Source organism: Malaya genurostris, chromosome 2 (genome assembly GCF_030247185.1).
Source record: "Malaya genurostris strain Urasoe2022 chromosome 2, Malgen_1.1, whole genome shotgun sequence".
In the NCBI taxonomy this organism is placed as follows: Eukaryota; Metazoa; Arthropoda; class Insecta; order Diptera; family Culicidae; genus Malaya; species Malaya genurostris.
The window spans coordinates 129,189,332-129,199,921 of NC_080571.1; the positions used below are offsets into that span (position 1 = coordinate 129,189,332).

At 37.7% G+C, this 10,590-nt stretch overlaps 1 protein-coding gene across 1 annotated transcript in view; it reads left to right on the forward strand.

Annotated features, from left to right (window-relative positions):
* LOC131428175 (uncharacterized) overlaps nucleotides 1-3,867 on the forward strand; it is a 67,395-nt gene extending 63,528 nt beyond the window's left edge. Inside the window, exon 4 of the mRNA XM_058591894.1 lies at nucleotides 22-3,867. Coding sequence (XP_058447877.1) covers nucleotides 22-566 — 545 coding nt within the window. The 3' untranslated portion in view covers nucleotides 567-3,867. The remainder of the gene's footprint in view (nucleotides 1-21) is intronic.
* Nucleotides 3,868-10,590: the final 6,723 nt, after the last annotated feature.

Consider the following 10,590-nt stretch of genomic DNA (forward strand, 5'->3'; position numbering starts at 1 on the left):
TTAATTCTCTCTCTTTCCTAGGTATTATTTTATACACCTTCACGCAGTTCCATTCAACACCGGCAATAATAACTAGTATTCTGATCGGCGTAGGAATCGTGTTTTGTGGTGGAGCTATGGTTCATAATGTATTTGTGTGGCAGAGAGAGAAAACTATTAGTGTACGGCAGTCCCCGTTGAATTTAAATTTAACACTTTCCCCCCAGATAAGCACGATTTCTCACCCTACGCAATACTTAAATCAAAATGGACACGCGACGCATCTAAGTTTAAATCATAGCAACCCAAACCATACAAATCATACTCCTGTCACACAGTTAACACCAGTTACTCCCTTATCCGGTAATCATTCTCACATCAGTTTTAACCATTCTTACATACCCTCATATGGTGGCATTCGTGCTGCAACTGCGACACCACCCACACCTAAAGTGACCGCGTTAATTAGTCGAGATGCAACCGGATCGGTGAGTCCTGGCATGTCACCCAACATAAATTCAACCGTACTTGATATTAGCAACGTGACTACCACAAATTCACCTCATGAATTATCCACACTTGTGTGAGACTTAAGTGCTTGGTATATTATATTTATCGTTCCTTAAACATAGAAGAACGTTTTTAGACAACCAACTAAAAGTTGGCAAGGTGTTTTTTACTTCAATGTTGCAAATAGAGCAGGAGTCGGTAACCTGTTGCTCGGGCCACATGCATTTTTTTATTTTAAGCTACGGCAAGAGACAGTTCCATATGCAAATTTTATATATATTATGAAGTCAAGTAATAGGTTTAAGTCGACAAGAAAAAATGTGTGACTTTTCGAAAACATGCAAAATTTGTAAATAGTAACATTTCATTTTGTCGAATCCAACGGTTCCTGACCCCCGAACACGAACATTTCACCGCATAATCAGGAATACAGTATTTAGATACAGCTATTTTTCAGTTCTTATGTTAGATGAATTTAGGATGGTGACTGAATAGAGTTTTTCCTGTGGTAGTTAATTTACCTTGTCGATTAGTGCTGATTAGAATTTGTATAAAATTTTAGACTGCTGTTTAAATATTAATAGCATAAAGTTGTGTATTGGTATTACTTCAAAAACGAGGTTTCAGCCGAGTACAAAAAAAACTTCTATTGTTATTGACGTTTGGAAGTATATCAATTTTATTTTAACAAATTCTTATTGTCTATGCCTACCCCGATAATTTTGGAGGCACAGGTTACTGTTCTTCAACATTCCTCCTGAAGCTGTTGCCTTCAAATCAGCAATACCATCGCCTTTCGATTATTTTGAAGCTTGATTCGTTGGAGTGGTTCAAACCATCTTCTACTTACTCATTTGTTTGAACATAGAAAAGGTAGACAATTCTTGGATCCAGTGCATCATGGATGAAGTGGTGACGGATGTCGATATGCTTCGTTTGTGGTGTGTTTCCGCCATTGCGAGCAATACAAATAGTCCTCTGGTTGTCACATCGCAGTGAGTTCGATTGGGTCCATTTCTCTCAGTTGTGAAATCAGTCCGTCCTATCAAGATGCTTCTTGTACAGCAGCAGACTGAGCCATGAAATCTGCCTCACAGGTCGATAGCAAAACAGTAGTGTGCCGTTTACAGCTCCAGGATATTGCTACTTCTTGCAGCAAGAATATGTAGCCGCTCGTTGATATCCTGTTATCTAGATCTGACGCCCAGTCTGCATCGGAATACATGATAAGTTTTGAGTTGGCATTCGTAAAATAGCATAGCTTCATCATCGATGTTCCTCTCAGGTAACGTAAGAGATGCTTGACTGCTTGCCAGTGTATTGGTCCAGGATTATTGTTGAACCTATTCAAGAGGTTGACTGCAAATAGGAGTGGTCTGGTCTAGTGCACTGTGAATGATACATTAGTCATCCAATAGCTTCTTGATATGGCATGTTCTTCATCTTCTCAGTTTCCTCAGGTGTCTTTGGTGACATTTCCTTCATCGGAATGGTAACAGCTTTCGCATCCTGCATGTTGAAGCGACGCAAGACAGAATTGATGTAAGTTTCTTGATCCAGTATGAAAGAATTCTTCTTGCGTCAGCAGGTCCCAAATCTTTCATGCGAAATCTACTGCTCACCTTGTTCTTGACATTATTCTTTAATTGGTCGTCGTTGGAGAATATCAGCACATCGTCGACATACACGATAATAAAAAGTGATCCATCCCATCTTGGATCTGAATCGAAACTTTTCAATGCAGTATCGAACTTGATGTTCCAGATTCTACTTGACTGTTTGAGTCTATACAGCGCCTTGTTTAAGCGGAAAACTAGGTGGTACTAAGCTTTTCTGATTTCACGGAACTGGGGGGACTGATCCATGTAGATCAGTCTTCTTCCAAATCTCCCTGATAAAACGCCGTTGTGGCATCCATCTGGTCTATTTATACTTAGCTGCTAGTGCAAACAGATACCGTAGTGAACTGTGACGAACAACGAGATAATAGCTTTCGTCGTAGTCCACCCCCTTTCGCTGCGAGTATCCTTTTATGACCAACCAAGCTTTATAGCGGCAGATGTTTCCATTGGCATCACGCTTGCATTTAATTTCTACTCTACCTTCCGGTAGCTTTGTCAGCTGCCAAGTGTCGTTGTTTGTCAGTGCCTCGTATTTTCCTTCCATTGTCAGGAATCGTTCCTGGATAACGCTTTTTGATGCGTGACGCCGCGATATCATCTACGAAGACAATGTAGTATCTATTACCACTATGTGACTTTAGTTCCATCGGGCTGAAAGGATGCCGACATTGCTTTCCCATTGGACAAACTCTGCAGTTTTCCTTGCTACCACCGTTAACTAGTTTTCGAATGCTTTTGATGTTCATGTGGCTCAATCTCCGATGCCAAACCTCCAAGCTTACCGCAGACAAGCAAGCTAAAGCGCTTTTTATATCCTGCCGATCCTGGTACAGTTTGAAAAGATTGTTTTCATGGATTCCGGTCGCTATCACGTCGCCATCCTTATCAACCACTCTACATCCATGGTTGGTGAAAATAACAGTATGTCACAATTTGACTCACAGAGAATAGGTTTACACTGAGATCTGGTAATAATTGAATCTTCTCTATCGGAATGACTTCGCGATATCGTGGTTTCAAAATTGTCGAGCCTGTTTACAGCACTTTCATACTACCTCCGTTCACAGCTACATCTGTTCCAGAGAATTGCTTCATATTCTTCAAGAGATTCTGATTCCGGGTCATATGCATGCTTTCACCCGAATCGAAGAACCAGTCATCAACTCGAGAGGAACTAAATGTTGAAAGAACTGCCCAAAACGCGTTACTTTTTTGTTATGACATATTGCAGTCTCTCGCTATGCGCCCGAGCTTCTGGCATTTTCGACACTTTGGTCCTTTCGAAGAATTAGATTTCTTAGTTCGCATTCCACTGTGGTTTCCTCTCTTGCCTGTAGCTAGCGCTAATTCCATCGATGACACTTACTGTCTTCGATGACACTTACTGTCATCGGCACATGTTACTGTTCTTCAATAGTACCATAGAATGTACATATTAGCAAGTTCTACACATTCTTCCACAGAGCGAATTTTAAAACGGCTCCTCTTATTGTAGTAAAACCTTTTCACAAAAAAAACTTGACTCCAATGTACAAAGTATAAATTAAGAACATCGTTAATAAATTCAATGTACAGCTCAATTTTTTTAAGTTGTAATTTTATTTATTTATTACAGTTATTTGTTCTATGTTATAGAGAAAGCGCACAATTCCGTGGCAGGTAGTATGTAAGATGATATTAGATGTTAAATAGTAACATAATTGTATATTGTTAAAACACTGGACCGAAATAAATTTTTCGTCGTTTTAAAACCTTATGCTTTCTTAATTTTATTATGAAATGTATCACAAATGAAGAACTGTTTGAAGTTTTGAATTTCAACACAGTAGACCTATTTGTATGAAAAAGGTAAGTGCTCCAGTAATTGTGGTCGTGACGAACAATTAAATTTTTCATAATAAACACACTGTACTCTTTTGAAATCAATTCATAATGAACAGTCGACTTGAAAAAATATGTGTTTTCACAATCAATGTTGTCGACTATATTTTTACAAACAGCAGATTGCTATGATGAAGCATTTGTGATGAGTGAACAAAATGAGTAGTGAAAAACATAAGGCAAATCTTATGATGCATTTAAAATCTACAAAAACACCATTCAGAAGATTAATACGCAAAATCTATGATGATCCCGCGTGTTTTTAGTACGACTGTTTTGCCACACATTGGTACATATTGCCGTGGTCCGTGTGATTGTTGTGTTATTGTGATTTCGATAGGGTTGTAGTTTCATTATTCGTTTGTAGTTTCATTAGTCGCATTCAGTACAGGCCTTATCTTTCACTGATGTGACGACATGGTTGAAAGAACGAGCTCGCGGTCAGTTGACTACAGGCCCGTGCGCAGGAATCATTCAAGGCTGGGTAGGGGAGGGGTCAAGGGAAGGTTAAAAAAGGGGGTGAGGTTCAAGGGGGTGGAGATTCAAAGGAGAGAGGGGGGTTCAAGAGATGGGGAAGATGCAAAAATTTAAAAGAAAAGTCTAGTTATTTGCACTTTTATATAAAAAGTACTCTATTGTTCATGGAACTTGCTGTTAATAAAATTTTTTCAAGGGGTGGCGAGGGGGGTGGATATTAAAACTTTTATTGAATGTATTATCTACTGCGCTGACACTACTGCTTCTGCTACCATTGTAGAAATTATTTGCAGTTTAGAACAGTATAGACACAATTCTCGTTGATATTTGTGTACTTTGGGAGATTTCGTTGAATTACTGCATTCAAATATATACAGGCACAGGGGCGGCAGGTGGCAAGTTCCATGAAATATTGGGGGGCACAACAAATTATTACTACAGTTAATTGAACTTTGCAATATATAAAGCATTTTTATAAAGGAAACGGAGAGGTTAGAACAAACAAAAAGCAACTAAGTAAAAATCACAAACATTTTCCCTACTATTCCAGTAATAACCGATATTCGAAAGTGATAAAGTATAGCACATTTCACATTGTAGTAAATTGGTTCAAAAATTTTAGTAAATGTGAAGGATTACGGAGACGGACTACGGGGATATCAGAAAAAAGTGTTACATCATAAGATATTTCTAGCAAATTTTCGAATATTTATTCCAGTTGCAAAATAATGCGAATATTTATTCCAGTTGCAAATAAATGTCCACTCCAATAAATCTTTTGGGGGGGAGGGGAAAAAGTGCCCTCCATAGTTGCCGCGCCTGCAGATGGAACAGATTGAGTTACTGGCCTCGATTCTACGAAACAAACACGTTATACAGAACGAACTATTCCATACATACTTGTGGTAAGCGTGCTCTATTACGTTTAATAGCAGCGCCATTTTTACGTATTAATGGGCCCAAGGCAAGATTTATTTGTGGGAATCTTAATTAACAGGATGGTTTTTATTGCTCTCCCCCTTAGACACGTGCCCCCACACCCGCTCTGTAAAAGCGGTCCTGTTTTATTGTATTGAACTATTCTGTAAAACAATATTGGAGTATTTTCTTATATCTCAAATCTAGACAATTCGTTCAAAAAATTTCTGGGTAGTATATTTTGTTCAGGCATACTCTCGCTGGTGATCCATTCATCATCAAAGTATACTGCTGAATTTCAGTAGTAAAAACAATGTTTTCATTAAATTACTACTAGTAGCAATAATTATTGTTCTTCAGTCAGTTAGAGCTCATGCTCCTTTAGGTGTATTGAAAAAGGAAAGTTTCGTATGAATGGGCATTGAGGTTTCCCGGTGAAAAAAGAACGACGACCTCAGTGAAAAATTGATGGCCAATATATTTCGTGATGAAAACAAAACAATATGTAAGGGCGATTCACATGTGGCCAGTGTTGGTGATTGCTGAAAATTTGACAGAAGCTGCTCGATTTTTATCTATATTGTATACAACATTTTCAATCCGGTAGAAGATGCTACAAGAATTCGAGTCTCTCAATGCATGAACCTTGAGAGAATTTTTCTACATTTCTTCGCTCCACTTCATACTCTGAGTATTTCATGGCCCTTAAAAAAATTTCAGTCTTATAATGATCGCCGCTGTGTGGAATTTACCAGGAGAGAATCGCAAGTTGACAATTATCGCAGAAAATCGAATCGATGATTCGACTGGATGATTCTCATACTAGGTTGCAATATTTAAAAACCCTTGTGTGAAGCATTCACATACATTTTCATAGACACAAATTATACAAATGTTTTAAGCACATAGTTAGAATAAGCGGCAATAGTAAAATGATTCTATCGCAATTATCCTCTGCCCATACAGAATCGGATCGCGAAACGAGAATAAGCGACCGTTTGTTGCTTCAGAGAGAATCCCCACAGCAGCGTGCTAGCCGTTGATTCTCAGACGGTTCACCGAGAGAAATTCGCTCTCGCACTAGTGTCTATTCTATGTTAAATGTACCATGCCGGTTTTCTTGTTGTTGCGATGATTTCCGATTCTCTTTGATGGCACCGATTTCATCGTGGAAGAGTTGCGAGTGAGCATTCTTTGATACGATAAAAGCCATCCTTGCATGTGGCATCAGTCGACTATCACCGGCTTGAAACGGTTACGGAATGACATAATGGAGTTCTTATGGAGACACACAACGTCAACGTAACGGAACAGTTTGACGTCCGGTACGTGAATGATATCCGGATAAAAAAATTCCTTAATTAATCTTGACGTCGATCGAAGTTGATTAATCTTCTGAATCGCATTTAATACTGGCATTTCCTGATGAAAACAAACCAATCTCATTTGCATTTGTGGTTGTAAAAGAACTGTCATAAAACCTCATTTAAGTATAACAATTATACTTTGGATGGTTACATGCTTTATCGATAATGTTGTCCGTATCATTCTGAAAAAAAACTGTTATAATCCACCTAGTGGTGTAATGATGCCTTTCTCATATCTATCATACTATCACATGTAATACTGCGATATTTTTTAAAATATTTTTATTCGATTCTTGAAGGAATAACCGGAATCGTTTTGTCTGGCCGTCTACTGATAATGACGAACCGATTGGAGCAGCTTTTATGTCGATTTAGAATTTCTTACGTTTTATGTTTCGTTCCTTTAAGTGATGGTATAAAATTTTAAACACACTTCAACCTTTAATTCCGAAACCGGAAATCGGATCCGGATGAAATTCATGAATTCCGCATGGGACCACAGGACCTTTCATTTGAATGTAAGTTTGTGAAAATCGGTCAAACCATCGCTGAGAAAAGTCCATTTGGGAAATTATGTGACTATCTTCAGTGCTCCGAAATCGGAAACCGGGACTCATGATAGCCGGAATCAGTTTTTTAGCCGTCTACTGATAATCAAATGGAGTAGTTTTGAGGTCAGTTTGGAAAATTTTTCATGTGTTTGTTTCGCCCATTTAAGTGATGGTATAAAATTTTTAACACACTTTTCTCTATGATTTCGAAACCGGAAGTCGGATCCAAATGAAATTCAAAGGTTTTGTATAGAATCATAGGACGATTAATTCAATTCATTTAAATCTAAGTTTGTAAAAATCGATCTCGTTATCTTCGATGAAAATTGGTACGCAAATTTTAATTTTTTTGCATGTTTTACCTAGTAACTCCCGAACCGTAAGTCCCATCCGGGAAAAATTCAATACCAACCTATGGTACGAAGAGACCTTTCATTTGCATCTACGTTTGTGAAAATCGGTCACGCCATCTCTGAGATAGAATTCAGGAAATTTCAAAATGGCCTCAAACAATTTTTCTGAATTTCATTTGGATCCGACTTCCGGTTCCGGAATTACAAGGAAATATGTTCAAAGTTATTAAAAAATGCGCACTCAATTTTCTCGGGACTTTCTTATCCGATTTTTACAAACTAAGAAGCAAATAAAAGGTCTTGAAATTCTTTAAAAAGTCTTCGAAAAAATGATCCAGATCCCACTTTCGGTTCCGGTATTACAGAGCGATTAGTGAAAATTTTCAATTTCATGAGTATTTTTTCACAAGCGATAGCGAAACGACGTGCACATTTATATAAAACTTGCTTCTAAATTCATCTAGTTGGCAGATCTTGTTAGTTAGTGAATATATAAAATTTCTTTGGGACTACTAGTCCCCGGTTTCCGCTTCCGAAAGCACCGATAATAGCGAAGAAAATCTCCAAAAAACGGAACTCAATTCGATTTCTCAGCAACGGTTAAGTCAATTTTCACGAATCATATTTCAAAATAAACCTCTCATTATCTTCAAATATGCTGTGAAATTACATCCCGATCTGACTTCCGGTTCCGATATTATAGGGCGATGAGTGTCAAAACATTCAAATCGTCATGACGATGCATGATGTCATGACGTCAATAACGATGCAAAACTAGTACGCGACGGAACGTGCAGCCGACGACGTGCAGCTTTGCTCCGTCCGCAGCGTGCGTTGATTAATTTCGTATAGCATACAGGGTTGCCACTCTTAAATTTATATTTTTCAGGTGAAAAATATGTAAATTTTCTAATTCTTTTATTCAATTTACCTACTTGTTAGTGTTAGAACGATGCTTTTCTATAAAAGTACATTTATTGCCTTTCTCATATAGAAAGTTTATGCAATCTCTTGAAAAATTGATTAGTGAGAATTGGCCCAGAGGGCTAAGTGTTCTATATCATTCGACACAGCAAGCATGTGTCTGTGAGTGTATGCGAGCAATGTATGTGTCTGTGAGTGTATGCGTGTGAGTATGTGTGAAATAATATCACTCATAAAATAAATAAAATATAGTCCCAAAGGTTGCTATTGAATTTCATCATGCTTTCATATGGTAAAGTGTGTTATATTGCATTTAGAGCGACGAACCAAAATAGGGTAAAATTTTTCTAGATTTGGCTCAAAACTGATTCAATTTGTAAGCTATATTAGTTACTTACTAAACGAATCGACTTCAGCTATACTGGTTCCAAGTTATGGAAATAGTGGTCAAAAACTCTAGAACGAGATTCACTCAATTTTCTCAGCGATGATTTGATCGATTCCTACAAACTTAAGTTCAAGTAAAAGTTCCTATAGTCTCATAGGTTGCTGTTTAATTTCATCCGGGTCCGACTTCCGGTTCTAGATCTATAGGGCGAAGTGTTTCAATTATTTAGTGCGACGATGCAAAATAAAGTTAAATTCGTATTAATTTGACATAACTGTTTAAAAATTGAAAAAGTTAAGCTAGTTTATACCCAAAGCAAGTTTCTTATTATATTCACGATAGAAAACAAAATTTCTTGACAGAATCCTCCAGTGAATTTTTTGGAAATATAAGTAGTATGAGAAAGGTATCATTACACCAGTAGATGGATTAAGACAGGTTTTAAAAAGCTCATGACCGAAAGGCATAAGATAACTGGCGCAGTCGGTAGAGGATGACATTATAGAGCAGTAAAAGTGCGAATTTCCGGCGGCAGCCATCCGCGAGTGTACATCGCGGACTAGAGGAATAGCCAAAACAGCTCACCGCAAAAAAAACCCGAAGGAATATCGGTGTAAATTTAAAGGTAAGAATCTAACCCTAATATAAGAAGTGAAAACTAACGTTAGTATAAAAATCACACAATCCAATTCGATCGCAGAAAGATAAAGTAAAGTGAACCTAATCGTAGTTTTAAAACACGAATCTTACCACATAAGTAGTGAAAACTAACCCTTTAATAAAAAGTGTATCCGATAAAAGAAAACGAAATAAAATAAAGTGAACCTTACCTTAGCATATAACGCGAATCAAAACTTGATCTAAACATTAGTAAAAAGTGAAGTTAAAATGAACCCAAACGCACTCGAAGCAGAAGCTGCTGCTAGAGAAGCAACCGAACGGCTATTGAATGATTATATAATAAATAATTAAATCACTGGAAACTCCCCAAGCAATTCGGGACCTCCCGTCGTTTGACGGAAATCCCGTAAAATTGCATTCCTTCCTCCGGGCGGTAGACAATATTATTACTTTTTTAAATGCTATGAAGGATACACTTTTTCATGAAGTATGGCTTCAAGCAATAAGCACAAAAATCATAGGAGAGAGACCCCGTAACTTTAACCCGTCAGTTATTTGGTCTCGAACAAGTCAATACCATAGAAGAATTTTACGGTCGAGTGCAGCACAATCTTTCACTTCTTCTGAACCATGCAAACATAACTATCGAAGACCTAGGAGTCTAACAGCTTCTTCCATCTAATAGAATACTTCTTGCTGCAGCTAAGGATCGATTTTCGGGACCACCAACAAATTACAGATTTTAATTTTCTAAGATTAATCCTTATCGAGAGCACAACCTGCAACTAACGATGCCGAATCAAATGTCCGCTGAATGTTCGTGAACTGATACGTGCGTGGCGTGTCGTGCTCAACATTCGTATTTTTGGCAATTTTGACGCATTACCCAGAAGAAGAGAATAATGACAATATTATCATAAGTCAACAATCATGTTCAATAACATAAGATCTCCTCATCTAGCGTCGTCGACAGAAATCGCAGCATATTGTCAAAATTTT